This window comes from Delphinapterus leucas, chromosome 7 (genome assembly GCF_059928025.1).
Source record: "Delphinapterus leucas isolate spDelLeu-1000000601 "Yukka" chromosome 7, BTC_Dleu_Yukka2, whole genome shotgun sequence".
Taxonomy (NCBI): domain Eukaryota; kingdom Metazoa; phylum Chordata; class Mammalia; order Artiodactyla; family Monodontidae; genus Delphinapterus; species Delphinapterus leucas.
The window spans coordinates 65,710,819-65,731,433 of NC_143135.1; the positions used below are offsets into that span (position 1 = coordinate 65,710,819).

Here is a 20,615-nt window from a genome sequence, read left to right on the forward strand (position 1 = left end):
TTATTAAAGATTTTATATTGTGATTTGGCATTTTGCGTTTGTCAAAAAGTATGTAAATTTGTATTCATTAAGGTCAATTTTATGGACTCTTTTCCTCCAAGGAAATATTTTTAATCAAACCAAATGAAGCCAATTCAACACCTAATTCTTACATATTTTATAATCATAGAACTTAGCTCTTTCATGGGGCCTTACATATCATCCAGGCCAACCATTTTGCCTCTATTTGCACTGTTAGTTCGTAAAGACACAAAGGACTAGAACCCAGGCCTCCATTTATCCTTTTGCTGTTACTTCCCTGAGAACAGAACAGGACAGGTCACTCTCCAAACAAGAGATGTGAATTCAGATGCCTTATATAACTCTTTCCAAACCATAATACTTTCTTACTCTTTCAATTGCTTAGCCTCTTATCCAACCAGTAGGTTTTCCTGTCATTTTGTGTAAATCTTTACCTAAGATTTCCATAATCTAACTACACATTGAATTCACTTGATGGACTATTTAAAAATAAACATATCTCTGTTGTACTTCCTGAAATTCTGATTCCTTAGATCTGGAGTGGGGCCCTCAGGAGGTACAAGCAGGCTTGGCAATCACTGTTTTAGAATCCACTTTGAAGTCAGACAAACCTGAGTTTTAAGCACTTCTATTAGTTGCGCGGCCTTAGGTAATTTTCTTACCCTTTCTATCTCATTTTCCTCATCTATAGAATGAAAATAATCACCCCAAAGGGTAATGGTATTAAATGAACATATATATACTAAGTGTAGTACTCAGCATATAGTAAGAAGTAAATAGAAGCTGTCATCCTGGTCCCTGGCCATCCACAGATTAGGTCTAGTTGCAGAATTTAAATGCTCTTATGGCATAGTTTCCTGAAAATCACTCTTCCCAAGCCTGTCTTTTCATCCTCACCTCTCGTTATAGTTGGAGCTATGGGAGCTGAGCTTTATTCCACTCAACTGTATCTAAAGAAGACAAAGAGAGTTCTAGGTAACTCGTAGGTGTGCAATGAGTATATGGCGGATGATAAATGAGTGCGCCTCTGAGAGGATCCTTCAATGCCCTCATTTTGGAAATAAAGGAAAAAAGAATCAAAACCAAAAGCGATTACCCAAGAGATCTGGTTAACATCCAGGACCAGAGCACAGGACCTGCTCTTTCCTGCACACCACATCTCCCAGAATATCAAACTCTACCTCCACACCCCCAGCACCCACCCTTCTAGAGACTGGGATCAACTGTATGGAACTGAGCAACACGCAGTTTGAAGGAAACCCTCAGGGCCACTGTAGCTCTCTGATAAGACTGGATAAGTCACCTAGTCCAAACTTCTTTTCGATCCAACTTGTATTATAAGCCTGTAAATAAGCCAAATTGATGATGCCATAAGGCCAGTCAGCTATACTTTCTATTCTATGACTCAGTTCAGCTCCTGGATGCATTATCCAGACCAGCTATTCCAAGCTTTCCCTGCATATCTCAGGTGCCGACCCACAGCTCGTGCTGTGGCCATTCCTTCGCTTTGTGATGGCTTTCCACCTCTTCCACCCACTTCCGTGCTAACTACCAGATGAACTCTTTATTATTCTTCAAGTCTCAGCCCGGGGTCATTTTCTCTCTTAGGCCTTGCTAGGGCCACACCCCCGACAGTATCTTCATTTACACCTCCAAATTTTACCCTTTTTCAAATACCCTGAAAAATTTGGAGCATCTTTCTCAAAGCTTCCCTCCTGCCTTTCACCATACCTCCTCTGGAACATTTAACCCACTATATTGTAATGGTTTACCTATTTATCATATCCTTATCTCCCCCACAAAGCTAGCAAGTGGCAGCATAGTAAGTGGACAAGCCCAAACTGCCTCTTACCCTTGGGAACCTCAAAAATGCATGGTCAATACTAAAGAAAATTATTTCAAAAAAATACTCCTTGGGGAAAATATTCCTTTAGCAGTGAAAGCCAAAGAAAGTGGTCATGAGGCAAATACAGGAGCAAGAAGAGACAACCCTGGGCTTCCCTGGTGGTGCAGTGGTTGAGAGTCCGCCTGCTGATGCAGGGGACACGGGTTCGTGCCCTGGTCCGGGAAGATCCCACATGCCGCGGAGCGGCTGGGCCCGTGAGCCATGGCCGCTGAGCCTGCGCGTCCGGAGCCTGTGCTCCACAACCTGAGAGGCCACAACAGTGAGAGCCCCGCGTACCGCAAAAAAAAAAAAAAAAGAAGAGAGAACCCCATCAAGTAGTCTATATGATTTCCAAGGCAATGGTAGGAATTCTTTAATTGTCTTTATAGTAACCAAAAGGGTTCATGGCAGAAAATCAGAACAATTTATTTTTCCTCTATCTATAAATCAAAACTGTGGTTCTAATTTAAATGTTTAGTTTGTACCATTAATATATTATGATAAGGATATGAATATAGAATATGATGAGCATTCCATGGGGGCAAGATTGCACTTAAGAATAAAAAAACAACATTTCAACGAAGGGCTACTTCAAAAGTGGATTACCTAACTATTTTGATAAGGTTTCGTACAGAAACAATAATGAATAACATGTCATGAGCAACCAGAAAGTCGTTAATAATAATTGGAGTAATTATTTCTTAACATAATCCCAATATAGACTACCAATTCAGTGCTCTTGGGGTATATCCAAAAGCTCAAGAATGTCCCTTCATGCCATAATAAAAAACTGTAATTCATTCCAAATGATTCTAGCTGGTTTCTGTCAACTAACTGCCCTGGAGACTTTTAACTATGATGTAATTTTTGACTCAAGTTGACCTTTCTTCCCATCTATAAACTGTTTTTTTTAAAAAAACAGTGTCTCTAAAAGAAGCTATCAGTTCCAAAGAAGGAAGCTGGGGGAAAAATTTTTTCCATATAGCTCAAGGGACCACCAAAAGTAGAGTGTCCATCCTGACACTTTATCCAGATATCCTTATGCTTAACTCAAATCTTCCGTTTTATATGTCATCATCCTTCATTCTACCTTTTCTAGAAATGAACTTTCTTCCATTTTCAGTGGGAATGTGGTCTTTTCTTAGACATCTATTATGAATTGGGAGGAAATGTAGCTATTACAGAGAGAGATGAAAGCAAGATGGATACATGGTATAGTTCTGTCCTGATTTTGTCTACCGTGTCTTTCCTGTACCAAAAGCCCAGAGAGCAGAAGAGATTCACTTCTAGACTATGTGTCTGTCTGGAAAAGTTAAACTTCAACATAAATGGCAGTCAGAACTGCATATGAACACGTTCATGGGTTTCTAAAGGCAATGCTGTCTACTGAACAGTCACCAGATTAAAAGATATGAAATTCTTACCACAGCTAACACATGTGACCTCTACCAAGGTCACTTGTCTCCAAAACCTAGCACTGAAGAATTTAACAGAACAGTAATAAAAATGTCCTCTACTTTCCCTCATGGAATTGTTCTAAAAGGTAAAAACATATAAAGTAAAAATTATCTGACCTCTTTAGCTGACAAACATTATTAAAATGGAATTTTTAAAATTCATCTATGACATCCCTGTGTATATTCACACCTATCCCTTTTCCTCTACTCCTTTCTAAGGCCCAACAACAAGGGCCTCAAGAGTTACAGAGCATTTGATTGCACGTCATTGTTACATTTTCCTCCTCCTACAGAAATGATCCATGCACAGGGGAAAGCACTGAGGAGTGAAATGTATTTTGCAGAGATTGGTTGGCTAAAAAGCTGAGAAAGGCCTTGTTTCTCCTACATCACAGGTCCAGCATATCTGATCACAATTACTGAGTATTGAGCCACCTCTAAGCTACTCTTCATCAGAAACAATGATTCTTGTATCTTTCTTCTTCATCTTCACACCACTTTCAATTTCTCAATATTCCTCCTAAAATTTGGAAGCCAAAACAGATATACTAGTAACCTGAGCATAAGGAGTAATTTTTGGAAGGAAACAATACTCATAGCAATAGTACCCATTCACTTGGTTAGAATTTTAATCAGAATATCCATAATGACATGTATTAAAACTCATATATTGAATATAGGATATTCAAAATTAAGATTTTTCTCGCACGTCTGTCAAGCATAACCTACTTTTAAACATATCTATTTTATAACTGCCGAACTCAATCCTGTTAGTTAATAACATTTTTAATTGAAACTATAAAAGTGTCTTTAAGTTCTGTCTTTGTCTTTGAAATACTAGCACTGTTAGCTAACTCAGCATCTTTCAACCATAACTTCCAAGTTTGAATCAAGTTCACTTTCTTCCAGTCTTTCTTTGAAGAAAAAAAATATACATGTATAAATATAAAGATATATATATATATATATATATATATATATATACACACTGTCTCCAAGAAGTTATCAATTCTAAGAGTAAGAACTCCGGATGCATTAAAATGGCCCAAATACCTAACAGAGTAGGTAAAGTAAAGATGGACTGGATGGATAGATCATTTGTTACAGACCATTTACTTAAACTTTCTGATACACACATATTTAAGTATTAGACACTTCTGACAAAGTCTTCAGTGTTTAATTGGTCAACTTACAGTGGCCATACTAGCTCATCTGCTGGCAGAACAATACATTAAATCAAATACAAGATGATATATTGGTATAAGAGAGAAGATGTAAATAAAGTTTAACCTTTTTTCCCTAAAAAACTAACATTAAATAAGACCAAAATATCACATCTTGGACTTTCATAAAAAAGGAAAATAGCAAACCAAGGGTAAATTTCTAAGATACTCACTGCAGTACAATCTGTGATACAAAGAATAGAACTAAAAAGGCCAACAGTGGAGAAATATAAAACAAATTATCATACACATTATGGGATACTATGTAGCCATTAAAAATAAGATAAATTAAACTTGTGTAATGGAAATGAAATAATAATATCTGTGACATATTTTTGAATTAATAATATACATGCATATAAATGTTTATCTACATATACAGGCATAAATATAGATAGAGAAACTGACATAGATTTTATATATACAGTTGGTTATCTCTTAGAAGTGAGGTTTCTAATTCTGTGTCATCAGCATTCAATATAGAATGATACATGTCTTCACATTATTAAAAAATTTGCCAAATAGGGCTTCCCTGGTGGCACAGTGGTTGACAGTCTGCCTGCCGATGGAGGGAACACGGGTTCGTGCCCTGGTCCGGGAAGATCCCACATGCCACGGAGCGGCTAGGCCCGTGAGCCATGGCCGCTGAGCCTGCGTGTCCAGAGCCTGTGCTCCGCAACGGGAGAGGCCACAGCAGTGAGAGGCCCGCGTACCGCAAAAAAAAAAAAAAAAAATTTGCCAAACAAATGGTGAAGAAAGCAAACAGGGGCCTTGCACAGACCCATGAAGACAGTGTGCTGTGAACTGAGGTACATGTTTAAACACTCTGTACCTAACATCAGAAGCATAGTTTTCTAACTCCTTTGTTTTTACAGAGAGGATTCACTGCTAGTGTCCTATAAAATTTGTTCTCTTCATGTGAACTTCAAACTTTGGTTTGCTTGATGGAAAGTTTTAAAAAGGCCAAGAAATTTGGAGCTACAATTTGAAAACTATTGCCAATTGAAAAGCAATTAATTGTGAGCTTAAATATTTCTGAAACCATAATGAAGAAAAAATGTATACTATAATTTGCAAACTATCTTTTTAAATACTTCAGAATTTATACATTGCACAAAATTAGGCCTTAACACTTCTCTTAGTTACTGGAAACTTTTAGTCATTAGCAAACATTTACAAGGAGATTGCAATATCAAAACATTCTTAACTTCAACAGTGCTTCCTGAAAGAAATGAGTCTAGCATTGTCATGAATTTGTCTACTATAACTTGCCATTAGAAAGAAGGGAAGTAACACAATCTGTGGTCTTCACACTGATTTCTTTTTCATCTTACTTAATCCTCTCCTCAAAATAATAATAATAATCTTAAAAGAGAGAAACGAGGTTAAACTATGCCAAATTGCCATTTTTGTAAGTCAAAATGTTTCAATATTGAAATTTTCATGTAGTTCAATCTAATAATATAATTCTCTATTTAAAATTGAGGAAACTAGGTTTTGAAGATTTCAATAAAGATACAGTTATTGAGAGGTAAAGTCAAGATTTCAACTTAGGTCAATTTGTCCACAAAATCCATGTTCTTTTCACTACATTATACTTTTGCCATTGATACTCTGAAATTTTTACAGATATTACTTTTTATTTGAAATGTAAGCTAATAGTCGCTCTGTGCTAGGAAAAAGCAATAGCAGGCACTTGGTTTTGATAAGAATTAGAATGAATGTCACACAAGACTTTAACAAATTAAATTTCATATATATAAAATTTGTGGGTTGAACAAAGTATATTTTCTTCTTTAAGCATGACACACTCAAGCTTTAAAACAGTACAAGTCTAAGACTAGTTTTCTTCAGGCAAACCAAAGTTAAGGAAACCTTGTAGATCCATGATGATCCAGGCAACTAAACTTTTCCAAGATTTTCATTTGACTCATTTATCACTCTCTTAAGTTTTAAAAAATGTACAAACAAGATCAAAATAACTGAACAGTTCAATGATGGGTTCTACATAGTCCAAGCTAAGGCCCTAACCCCAGAAAATTCTATTGTAGGTAACAAACGTAATACAGAGAATGCCCAACAACAAATGCCATTTCTCAGGTGGGAGAAGAACTTCCTTACTGAAGCTCTACATTCTTGTGGTTTAATATGAGTCATTTTTTTTTCCAGTTGGAATCCATTAGTATAGACTACTGATGATATTTGCTTGGTTTTCCCTTTAGATATTCTGAGCTATGGAAAAAGAAGAAAAGAAAAATGTATCTTCACCTATGTTTGCACAACTCTTAGCACGTTACAAATGTGCTTCGGAGCCTGTGCTTTTCAAACCAAGAGAATTAACAAAGCTCAGAGGCTCAAAGTAACTTAACAAAAGTAACTTGGCCAAGGAAAATCAGTGAGAACTAAAAACTCTCTCATCACCCTATCTCATCAGTATTTTCAATAGACAGTTCTTATTTTCTTGCTCCACAACTGTCTCTTCTTAGGGCATCCTTGAAATCATGTTCCTATAGGAGGTGGGGCGACAGGGAGTTCACTCAGGATAAGATGTTAATTGAAAGGCGCATAACAGAGGGTATACTGGGGGAATGGAAGTCAACAAAGAGAACCAAAAGTATAGCCCGGGGGGTCGAGGGGAGGGGAAGAAACTTGTTTAGATCATTACCACTTCAGATCCTTCCAATGGACCTGAGCATTCTAAGATTATATTAAAGAAAATTACTTGAAATTTGAAATTGGCTATTTGATAACACTATCATAGGAAAAATGACTATAGTCAGAAAGGCATTTGCCATAAATCATTTCTTAAATTTATCTTGGCGTTGATGTACCTAGTTTTTAAAAATCTCAGGTGTATAAGATGCTTTCACTTTGTGTACATCATTCATCTCTTCTTGCGTTAAACTATGTCAGGCCTCTGGGATTCCTGATATGTGTCTGGAGACTTTAACCATTCCCAAATCCATGAAAATCATCAAAGCATGCAACTTTTCCCTATAAAATATGTGTTGGATTCATCTATCCATAGATAGGAGTCATTGTCAAATTCAGCTTTCCAGCTTCTAAAAATGTAAACAAATTCTACTGATTATGGAATAACCATCTTCTTCTTTATCTACTTTTTCTTTAATCCCATTGCCAGAACTGAAAAGAAACTACATTTCACAAGACTATTTATTACATCGACATTTATCACATCACAAAGCTGCATTAAGACGTGGATACTAAGAAGTAAGGTAGGCTCACTCTGCCTTTAGGTAATTTACTCTTATACTAAAGTCTCACTCTTAGTTCATGCCTTGGCAATTATTAATTGCAACATGTCACAGCCCTTTAAGATCCCACTTCAATAATCAATACTGGAGTAAAGCATATTAGATGTTAAGGGCCACTTGTTGCTTTTCTGTCATGAAAATGAAATCTCATTTCTTTGTCCAAACTGCCCTTTATGACTCCCAAAGGAGCTCTGTTAGAGTACCAATGGCTGGAGCCTTAAAAGCTGGGAGGAATGAATAGGAGACAGAAACAATATGTAATAATAACCATTATGTTTTACATCTGTGATGCTTTCAATTCTTCAAAGTAGTTGCCTGTTAAGTCATACCTAATCCTCAGTACAACACTCTGAGATAAGTGGGATCATTTCATCCTGTTTTAATGGGAGTACAGAACAGTTAAGTGAATTGCTGTATGTGAATATGAAGGATGAGAGAAAAGGGAAGGAAAGAGGAAAGCTGGCATTTTTGGAACTCATTACATCATAGGCTTTGTGCAAGGTACTTTAATCCATGAGCAAATTATTTATAATTTCTGTGCTTTAGCTGCCTCTTTTGTAATAGAACCTACCTTGTAGACTAGTCAGGACTCTGACACTGAATGTATAAAGAATTTATCATGTCTGGCCCATGAGAACATTTCAGTGAATGTTGGCTCTAGCTATTATTGAGGTTACTTCTTTTAATTGTCTTTAAGGTTCACAGTAATCTTGTGAAATAGGCATTATTACCCTGTTTATCTGCTGAAGACTCCAAAATTCAATGAAGATTAATACAAGCTTTTCTGAATAAAATGCGTTCTACCTCAAGATAAAATTCCACTCAGCAATCATAACCAAGTTGCTACAAATTTTGCGCCAATTACAAATAGCAACTGACAGGCTTCCTTTGTCCACAAGGATTGGGGGTCAGCCAGAGGCCAATCAAAGGAAAGGAAAAGTCTCTGTCTTAATGCCATCTGCCATTTGCTCAGCAAATTCCTTCCATCTTTATATTTCTCTGAATTCCTTTTAATATTTTCATTGATAAGCATAAATAATTTCTATTACTATTTACTATTAATAGTATCAATACCATTAATGCTAAATAATATTACTCAATATTTATAGTAATGCTATCTTTTGCTAAGCACATATGCACCAAGTGCTAAACATTTCACTTGCATTTTCTCAGGGAATCTTCACAACTAACCTAAGAGGAAGATGACTTAAACTTAGTCTCAGAGAAGTAATTTGCCAAAATCATAAAGGGAGATAAATGCCTGAGCCAGGGTTCAAACTCATATCCATATAGCTCCAAAGCTTATGATATTGTCAATAAGGAATTAAGGATGATTGATTTTCCTCCATAGAATTACCTAGGCATTTTTAAAGTCAATTTTATGATCAACACAATGCTTACCATCATGAACTAGAAACACTGACTAGAGTTTGAAGAACTACTGTCCACATTCAACTTTGCACTGAGTCCATCAAGAAGGCATTTCCCAATACTAAATCTGTCTATCAAATGAGATAAATGAACTAGAACAATACCTAAGGTGCCTATAACATTCTGCAGTTCTACAAGCTTCATTCCCTCAGGCTGGGTGATCCCTAGGAAAAAGCATTCAGCCTCCAGGATTATGAGGAAATAAATTTCTGTTGTTAAAGCCACCCACTCTGTGGTCCTTTGTTATGGAAGCCTGAGCAAATTAATGCAGTAGGAATCAGTTAGGATGAGGTATATCAGTCTGCTTCAGGTTTAAGAATAATCTATACACTATATTCTTATCTTTACTTATTAATACAAAAACACACAAACATACATACAAACAGTCTTACCCAGAGCCACTGTGGTGGGATGCATAAGAACCTTGGATAAGAGTAGAAAATTCCAGGCTCTAACCCTCTGTGTCTCAGAACCTCCCTGGAGGAGCAGCGTGATTGAGGGTGTGGTCTTAGTATGAGACAAATGTGGGCTCAAATTGGGCTTCTCCAGTTGTTAGTTATGTGACCTGGGGGAAGTTACCTAACCACTCAGAATCTGTTTCTCAGTTCTGTAAAGTGATCATTCTTATCCTCCAGGGTTATTATAAGGATTAAATTAAATATGTAAGGATTAAATGAGATTATAAAAGAGCAAAGAAATAACTGTGTCTGGTACATAATATGTGATTTTTTTTTTTTTTTGCGGTACGCGGGCCTCTCCCGTTGCGGAGCACAGGCTCCGGACGCGCAGGCTCAGCGGCCATGGCTCACGGGCCCAGCCACTCCGCGGCATGTGGGTTCTTCCCGGACCGGGGCACAAACCCGTGTCCAATGCATCGGCAGGCTGACTCTCAACCACTGCACCACCAGGGAATCTCTTGGATTATTTTTCTTCTATCAAAATGACAATTACATATGGTTCAGCCTACAGTAATACTAATGTTGCCTAGAGGCAGAAGAGCCCAATGGTTAAGAGTACAAGTTCTAGAATCAGGATGTTTGGGCTAGAGATCTGGCTCTGTCACTCACTAGCAAGTTACAGAGCTTCTTTAATTCAATTTCTTACCTGGAAAATTAAGAATTAAAAATATCTACTCCATAGGATGGGTGAAAAGATTAAATTAATCCAAGCAAAGCTCTTAGAGTAATACCTGGTACTTAGTCCTCAATGAATGCAATCTGCTATTGATACTATTAATAAGGAAATGAAGGAAGTAGATTTGAAAATCTAAGAAATTAATTCCAAGTTCCAATTCTATGCTATTTTGGATGGCATTGATAAAAGAGAATTATACATTGGGTATTTAGGTGAATATAACAAAGAGGTTAATCATTGTGCTAAAATTCTGCCAAACATCATAGAATCAGAAAAAATTTAAATAAAAATAAATCTCATAATCCTTAACAATTTGTCAAAAACAACTGTAATACTGGAAATATATGTTATCTTGGGTGTAAATCAATAATTTTTCATAACTTCTTGAATTGCACAACATCTTTAAATATCATTTCACATAAGATGAAAAACTAGTGGTCTACAGAGTATGGCGTTTAATGTGTCTTGCATATATCTATAGAGTTGTTAATTATAACAGGCTGAATATTGGACTGACAGGAGCAATGAACCAGGATAGTGACCAAGCCACTAATCGAGTGAGTAATAATGAGCAAATCACTTCAACCTCATTTTTCTATTTGGGAAAATGAGGAAGAAATCTAAGTAAAGATTACAAAGCTCTCTTTCAAGTGTAAAATTATATGAATCTCTATTGTAAATGGATTAAGTACATAATGGTTGCATCAATGTAATGTAACTCATTTCACCTGTCAATAAACAAAAAGTAAATTGTTTTCGATAGCAGAATGTTAAGAATAAACACAAATAAACAAACAAAACCAACTTATTTAAAAGCATCCTCTGAATTGAAACCACAATATTCTGTGCAATAGAAGGAAAGAGTTAATGATCAAGCCTTTTCTGAAAATGACAGGAGGCATACAGGAGGCATATATTCCTTCTCAGCAGAATTAAAGCTGCCTACGCCAGCTGTAAAACCAACAGTGACTTAAAATCCTAGGTCTGTTTGTCCAGAGACTCCGATCTCCAACCTTAAGAAACTCACATGACATCAGATTTCTGTCTCTGAAAAATGTTAATTATGATACAAGTCTTAGGACTCTTGAGAGGGTAAATTGTTAATGTTTCTAAATCACTTGAAGCATAATGATTGACCAAAGAAAGATCATCATTGTAAGATTAGAAAAAAACCTCAATGCTCACAACTTTCTTCTTCACAACTTCTTACTGAGATACCAATCAACATAGGTATCTCAATAAGAGTTTAAAAACAAGAAAGAAAAGATCCTCATGACCATGTAGCAGATCTAAAATAATAATTGTGAGATAAAGCAAAAAAAAAAAATTAAATTCTCATCATGGCACCGTGAGAAAAACTAGGTTTTTCTTCCCCAAATATTAGCTTTGGGGAAAAATATATAAAACAAAGACTAATTGAATCTGGTACCATAAAATGCATTCTCTTTGCAAATTAAAATGTTTATATCAATTAAATTATATCCTTTAATTGTTCAAATGTCAGAAATAGAACTCAGAAATAGGTGAACATGAATATGAAGGCTTCTATACTATAGATAGTATCCTGAGTTAAATTGCCCCAACATTTCAAAAAATTTAGGAAACTGAATTTCTCAGAGTCTGTCACAACACATTAGTATTTGCTATTAAAGTACTAAATACATTTTCCATTCTTTGAAAATAAATAAATCAAGACAGATTTCAACTTAAGTAATCAGCGGAGTCCTTTGTTTAAAACATCGTTATGGGAAGGTGAGGAAAGTTATTGTTTGGTTGGTTTGTTTGGGTGTTTGTTTTGGCTTTCCTCAAAACACTTTTTTTCCCTCTTAGCTAATTTTAAGATTCCAACATTCACAGCGTGTCATAATTAAACATCTCCTAGGAAGTGCACAGTCTGATTAGCACATTAACTCAGGCATAAACCAGCCGTGACCATATTGCCTCCAGGCCTGGGTCAGCCTAGTCTGGGAAAAAACAATTCTGCTGAAAACTCCTACTAAGACATATTAAATCCCAACATTATTTTATCTTCCATCATTTAAGATCTTCTTTTCCCTTAACCCTTAATTTTGGTCTGAGAACAGTCACCAAGGCTACTAGTAATAAAAATGGATACTCCAGTTCTGAATTTTACCTTCATTCTCAAAGGCTCCCATCCCAGAAAGCTAGGAAGATTAGGGAAAAGTCAGAGATATTTTTATAGTTATATGCCAATAACTAGAGTGCACAACTTCCTACCCAATATCAACTCCTGTTCAGGAGAGAGGGAACAAGAGGACTACCCATATGCTGATGTCTTTTTATTGGGCTAACTGGTGACTAGTTGCTTGCCTTAAAGCAAAACGATAAATGCACTTGGCCATGAAGGTAGGAAAATCTCCCCCCACCACAGCCAACACATATACTGTCCAAAATGGTACCCACTAACCACACATGGCTATTGAGCATGTGAAATGTATCTAGGGCCACAAAGAACTGAATTTTTAGGTTCATTGATTTCATTAATTTAAATTTTTTTTGAAGATTTTTTTCATATGGACGATTTTTAAAGTCTTTATTGAATTTGTTACAATATTGCTTCTGTTTTATGCTTTGGTGTTTTGGCTGCCAGGCATGTGGTATCTTAGCTCCCTGACCAGGGATTGAACCCGAACCCCCTGTATTGGAAGACGAAGTCTTAATCACTAGACTGCCAGGTAAGTCCCTTAATTCAAATTTAAAAGCTGATATTCATTTGTGTTATAGGAAAATCTTTAAATATGTTTGGAACAACTTGGGTATGTGAATACACGTTTTCATCTGTAAAATTTTATGAAATTTAAACACAGGTCAAGTATTTCTGATGAAAATTTAGTGACTGAATTGTGATGTACATAAGTGTAAAATATACACTGTATTTCAAGAACAGGCAAAAATAATGTAAAATATCTCAGTAATAGTTTTAAAAAATACTAACCACATGTTGAATGCTTCAATCTATTACAGTACTTTGGATATATTATTTTAAATAAAATATATTGTTAAAGTTAAATGCCACTGGCTTCTTACTTTTTTGAATTACTACTGGAAAATTTTAAATTATATATGACTCACATTATATATCTATTGGGCAGCACTGATAAAGAGTAATACTAACCAGTAACAGAAATATCTGAGATGGGCCAGTGAAGTGGTTTAGACAATCTGTGTAGTATGAGGGAAAAGCAAAAGGCCAGAGAGCACTGCATTCAAATCCTAGCTTTGACACTGACCACCCAAAGGAACCTGATCAAATCATTCATTCAGATTCCTCAGCCTATACATCCCCAGGTGCAAATGGGAAGAATAGTTTCCTAGCTCAAACACAGCATTTGTAAAGTGACTAGTATATCATCAGTGTAAATAAACAGTTGAATAAATCATCTTTCAACAGAAAGCAGAGATTTCAGACCACTACAAAGAATTTACTGCTTCTGAATGTCTATGTCTTCCTGCAAATGAGCTATATCCTGTGGACCCTTTATTCCTATAAGACTAGTACAACTTTATTATTACCTTACATTTTACAGATGCATAACAGCAACCTTAGACTAAAGGCTATTATCAAAATGTTCAACAAATGGAAGTACTGTTTCCATTTGTGTTTTAAAGTGGTAGCAATCAAATTCATTTCCAGAAATACCATCATAATTTTTATGAACTTAAAATTTACCTAAAAGGGACTTATAATATCAGAGTACCTATGTCCTTTTCAGGATTCCTACAGCTCTATCATGGTGGGACCATGTTCTTGTGAGTGCTTGGTAGGCTCTAAAAAACTGCTCTAAGGCATTAAGTTCATAATATATAGTTATTAAACATGTAAAACATGGGAGCCTGCAATATTTATTTTAAAATTAATTATATCTCATCATTATACTGTATTTCTTTGCAATTTGAAAAATGCCTGCAAATTCTTATACTATGCAACAATGCCACAATCATCAAAAGATTAGAAAAGATAAGCCAAGGACAAATAAAATTAAATACTCCTTCATTAAACAACAGTCAAACTATAGATAGAGTTCCTTTTTCAGTAAAAGTACAGATAATATCTATTCCAAATGGTGCAGATAAATTAATGACTAGAAAATTCAGATAGGTGATTACTGAAAAGTGAGACTTTGTAAGTCATCTTTCTTCCTTCGCCATGATGCCAAGAAGAAAAGCTATTCCTTTCCACTATGACTTTTCATAAAATGTTGACTCCTGACTTGATGGGTTAAGGGTCAACTCACTATGATCATTCTTATGTTTCCATGAAAACTAATTTACAACGACCTTTCTCTCCTTCAGTCTGCCTCTTGCATTTTTTACTCATAGTCTTCCATTGAGTCCTTTTATCATTTTTGTCTTCATTCAACTGATTAATATTTATTGAGCCCCTACTATGTGCCGGCTATTCTGTAGGCCTCACCATTGAACCTCACTAGCCTGTCATATTATTCAAACAAAACCACTGAAGTGGGATGAGGTAGAGAGAGGTGAAACATATATTTTTTAATTAGTTGGGTTATATATGTGTGTGTGTGTGTATTCTTCATATCTGACTTGTCACCAAAATAAATTTAAAGCTGTTACACAGCATCCAAACTCATAAAAAATTAACTTGTTGGTTTCCAACATAATTAATTTTTAAATAAGTTATCATTTTAGCTTATACAATGTCATAGAGCTGAAATCCAAAGTTCAATTATGACATTCCAAGTTGTCTAGGCTTAGATTTTATATTATTACAACTACGTCCTGATCAAGATTTACCATTTTTTAAAGGCAAATTTTACCATCGTAACTCTCAAGAGTTTTCTCCAAGTTGTTCATAAGTTATATAATAGGTCAGATATAGCTCCCACTGAAAAACCTCATGTTTGCTAATTTATACCTAAGGGGGAATGTTTAGGAAACAAAGTAACATGATAGGCCAGTAAACCTTCCTGTGTTCCTTAGAGAAAATTTTTTCTTAACTTGTTTATTGAATTAGTTGTTGGAGTTTCCATTAGATTGTAAGCAACCTGAGGGCAAAGGGGAGGTGTTACTCTCTATGTGCCCATTTGAAAAGTAAAGGTTTCATGACAGTTTTCTGGATGGCTGGATGTCAGGTTGGTTGGACAAAAGAAAGAAATGTTCAGATTTAGGAATCTGCAATAAAATGAGTTTAATCTTTGAGACTATGTTTATCAATCCATCAGTTGAAAATACAGATGTTGGGTGATTATGATGTGTCAATGTAGGTCATCAAATTGTAACAAATGTATCACTCTGGTGTGGAAGGTTGATAATGGGAGAGGTTATGCATGTGTGGGGATAGGAGAACATATGGGAAATCTCTGTGCCTTCCCCTCAATTTTACTGTGAACTTTAAACAGCTCTAAAAAAAATTCTTTAAAAAAACAGTTGTTAAACTTTAAAAATATCAACTGTGTGAACAACAGATATTGAAGATAGTACCTTACTGTATAAAATGAAATATACATCAATTAATTCAGCCTCAATTTATTGCAATCTTAATATGTGCCAAGCACTACTATAGGAGCTGAGGTTTAAAGATAAATGAGCTCTATAACTGTAAAGCAGGAAATGGAAGGCTGGCTCCACTAAATTCATCTGAACTAATCAGAATTTTAAATAGTCATTAAACCATGAAAAAAAAAATGCATCTCCTATTTAGAATGTATTTTCTTCCCCAGTGAAAAGGAATGACAAAATCTGCTTTTTTCAGATGCCCTAAGATTTTTCAATATGTTTTATATTTTTTGCTTTTGCTTAGAAAAAGCTGTCTCCTTGTATTGTACAAAGTAAGATGTCCTCAGTGCCACTGCCTTTTGTTCAGGAGACAAGTAGGAAGGGGAAGGAGAGGAAGAATAAGAACAGAAACATCATGGAATGGAGAAAAGAAAAATATTGACCTGAGATAAATCAGAGCAAAGTTTTGCACAATATCGTTCTCCTATTAGACCAGAGCACTGGGACCATAAGCAGCCGTTAACCTAGGGCAAGCCGCTGAGAAATGCCCAGAAGTGAATAACCACCTTAGACACATACTTTGTGAGAACTGACAGTAAAAGGAAACAGTGCAGAAATTCTCTGTAAGTTGATGGGCGGGCTGAAGTCTTGATTTAGTAAAAACTAAAATCCTGTCATGGGTTGGTCCTCCAAGTGAAGGAGACCTCAGGACTCTTTGCAGCTGGCAAGGAGTAGCACTTTTCTCAGATACTACTAGCCCAACAGTTCACTTTAGAAGATACTATCTTTGGCTCTTAAAAGAGTCAGTTGTTTTAACTTGGACCGGTATAAATGATAAATCATGAAAACTTGACCACTTTAGACAGTAACAAATGTTTCTGAAATGAACAACCCTCCTGGTGTTTCTTTAATGAATGTAAAAACTGACCAAGCTTTGTAGCATCCTCTGCCCACATTAAAGCCATTCCACAGGTCAACCAAGTCCCACTTACCCCCAACATCTGGTGGAGGTAGTGATACTCTGGCCCTTGGTTATACAGCAGGAAGGTTTTCCAGAAAAGCAGGACATTCAGGGACAGCCAGATAAGCTAAATCATGTGAAGGGTGAGAGAAAAAAATTAAAAATAAACATTACCTGATGAATGGACACCTCAAGTACATTCATTGGACACAGTACTTTCAATGGAACCTCAATTAGTCATTGCAACAAAGTATTATTGGAAGAGAAGTTGGGAAATTTATTCTCCTCCGGGCTTTCATTTCTTTCCCTCAAAATAATTACTGAGAACCTACTCATGTTTCAAGCCCAGAGAAATAAGAATGAGTAAAACAGAAATGTACCTGCCTTTGGGGAGTTCACATTTTATGAGAGAAATAGACATTAATCAAATAAACTCATGAAAAAATATATAAATACAGGCTATCAGGCTGTGCAATGGCCCAGGTGTAGGGGTTGATGGGGGAGGCTGGTGAGCTCAAAGGGCTGAGAAAAGGGTTTCAATCTCCTCTCTAACAAATTAAATGGAAGTTATAATGCTTTCCAAAGCCTTTCCTGTTCTGATGCTTTTTATGACTCTAAAACTCATATTATTTAACATGGATTGCAATAGTTACAGCTTAAGATTTTTATGATATGTTTAGAAAGTGAAGTGAGACTAGGAAAGAAGTCCAATCTTATTTCCTTAGCATTTCAAAGCTGTTTGAGGGTGCTACCAGAAACATGCAAGCAGGTGTTAAGATAATTTTTTTTGGCCTCCTGGGACACTTCTATTTAAAACTTTAAGAACAATAAAATAACGCAAACATCCAGGAATTATTCTGTTAATGGCTGCATTCAGGAAATGCCACACAATAAAAAGACAAATAATATAAATAATAGACAAGCCCATCCTTTGAGAATGTGTACTGTCTTAGCAGCACATTGGTAAATTCCTACACACCTCAGATTATTGGGGGGAGTTGCCAACCATGGCTCCATTTGGGGTCTAAAGTTTTACAGCTCAGAATGCAGGGAAATTCTAGTTCAACAATGGCTCCATGGTGTAGAGGAGGAGCGTGGGTATTGGCTTCTGGGAATCTACTACTTAATGCCTCTGAGACCTTGGGCAAATTTGTTACTGTCCATGTGCTTCAAATTCCTCGTGTATAAAATTAGGATGAAGGCAAGAATGGGCCTACCTATCTTACAGAATAGATCTGAGGATAAAATAATGAAAAATAATCAGAGAGGGGAGAGAGAGAGGGGAGAGGAAAGGTAATGAGTTTCTGTAGAAGCTGAAGGTAATCAGTATTTCTTACAGTTATTTTTGTGTTAAAAGTAAATTTTCTTTAATGAGCACAGCAATGGTATTTTTGTTTATTTGTTTGTTTTTCATTTAAAACATTGTCCTTACTAGCAGTAAAATTTGCATAGTCTGTGTTGGTTTCCATTTAGTTTTTGCTTTTTGAAAGTTTATTTGTCTATGATATTCAGAAGTTTGGAAAAGGGTTCTATGTAGGGCAATTCCAAACCAAAGTTCATTATCATTCAATTTTATTCAACAAACTTTTATTGAGCCTCTTCAGTCTGGCATTCTTAAATTGCCTTCACATTAGCAAGCCTTATTTTCCAACAAAGTATCTGATCCTTGAGGGCTTCAGCTTCTTCAGTATTTCTCAGAGAATTGACCCAGCTGTGTGAGTGCACGGTAGACATTCCTAAAGGCCGTAAATGGTCTTTCCCAGACTCACTTTCTAAACATATCAGAAAAATCTTAAGCCATTACTATTGCAATCCATGTTAAATAATATGAGTTTTAAAGTCATAAAAAACATCAGAATAGGAAAGGCTTTGGAGAGCATTCTCAATTGACCAGCAAGCTGAAAACCACTCAGAGGAAAACCTATCTGACCTCACTCAGCCCCTGCACACCTGAGATTAAGCATCTGGGATGCAAACAGGTCTCCTAAAGATCGCAGTTATCCCCTTGCAGGACAAAATGAGACTAAGAAATGAGCGACATCACCACGTCCCGGGCGTTGCATGTTGTTAAACTTCAAAAATATCAATTGTATGAACAATAGATAATGAAAAATAGGACTTTGCTGTATAAAATAAAACCAACATAAGCAATCTGGAAAAACAGCAAAAGGCGGGGGGGTAGAGATGTTTAAATGGTTAAGGAAGAAGCTGTGCTCACTAACAGCGATCTCTTCTCCCTTCCTCCACATCCGCTCTCCTATCAAAAGTGTAGGAAATTTGCCCAGCACTTGGAGGAAGGGAGGAAGCGGATGGTTATTACCTCCAGGTATTCCCGGCAGAAAGTTTTTGTTAGTTGAGAATGTTTGCGTTAGAGGCAAAACTTCCAGCTCCCCACCCGCGTTCGCTCAGAGAATGAATCAAAATCGCTGTCCCAGAGACAAAACGCCGGGAGAGCCTCGCCCGCCATCCTACCAGGCAGAGGTGTTTAACCCCTTCGTTGGCCAGCCAGCTCCTCCAGGACACAGCCATGCCGCCGGCCCCGCCGCGCCGCGCTCTCCGCCCGCCAGCCCGACAAGCAGCGGCGGCCGCCGGGGCAGCGGTTACAGTGGTGCGTGCGGCCTGCGGGGGGGGCAGGGTGGGGACGGAGGGTCAAAGACTGAATGGAAGCCCGGCGCCGGCGCCGCGCCAGGCCGGGCGGGGTATGCGCCCCGGTGCCGGGTCTCCCGAGCGCCGCGGACTCGGCCCTCGCGGGGTCTGCGATGCGCCCTCCGACCGCCAGGACCCCCTGCGCCGAGCGCGCGCTCCCCGGCTGCGCGAGTCCGCCCCGCCGAGCCGGCCCCTTTGTCTGGGGGCGAGCCTGTTGCTGTGGCTGCCGCAGTGCAGGATGTCCTGGGCTAGGATCTAGGAGGCGTCCCCCAGCAGCCTCAGCCCGGCCTGCCCCGCTCCGAAAGACCCACCAAGATGTGGAGACTGGTACTCAGACATAGAGTGGACACCCTCGCTGCCCCCTTGGACACACACACACACACACACACACACCTAGTCCTTTTGGACTGGTCGTTCCCCCCACCCCCAAAGGTTCCTCTCAGAGAGCCTTGGTAAGGAAATTTGAGCCGGAAATTGTCTTTTGTGTACTAGCGTTCCCCTTCTCCCGCCCATCCTCAGCAACTCATCCCACCCCCAAGCAAACGCCTCCGTCACAACCCTTACCTAAAGCCTCCCTCTGCCTCCCCCTTCCTACCCCCCATCCCTAACACCGATGCAAAGCTTTTAAAAAAACTTCTGAATAAAGAGTCCTGCGGAGAATTAGACAGTGGTAATGATTGCACAACTTTGTGAATGTACTATAAACCACTAAATTGTACACTTTAAACGTGAATTTTATGGTATGTGAATTACATCTCATAAACCCATTATTTTAGGAAAAAATAATAATAAAAAAATAAAGAGTCCAGGGAGTTAATGGTTAAAACTGACGTAATTCTCAGGGGCTCTAGGGAAGCTCAGATTCACTCTATTTAGAAATGTGTGTTTTACTACCTAGTATCAGAGTCTGTTAAGTAATAAGGATCCTCTCAAACTTGTACCAGAGGCCCGGTGAAGGGTGATTAAAGTGTGGAATGTTCACAGGCTACCTAGCCTACACTGCAACATATCAGTATTAGGGAAAAAACAAAAAATCATGCATATGAAAGAATGTCCAACGCAAAGTAAGTGTTGGATAAATGTTTGTTAAATCAGGAACTT

At 37.4% G+C, this 20,615-nt stretch overlaps 1 protein-coding gene across 1 annotated transcript in view; it reads right to left on the minus strand.

The window, feature by feature from the left end:
* NOX4 (NADPH oxidase 4) overlaps window positions 1-20,107 on the minus strand; it is a 153,045-nt gene extending 132,938 nt beyond the window's left edge. Inside the window, exons 1-2 of the mRNA XM_089915387.1 lie at window positions 19,341-20,107; window positions 16,900-16,995 (exon numbers count right to left, since the gene is read on the minus strand). Coding sequence (XP_089771513.1) covers window positions 16,900-16,995; window positions 19,341-19,397 — 153 coding nt within the window. The 5' untranslated portion in view covers window positions 19,398-20,107. The remainder of the gene's footprint in view (window positions 1-16,899; window positions 16,996-19,340) is intronic.
* Window positions 20,108-20,615: the final 508 nt, after the last annotated feature.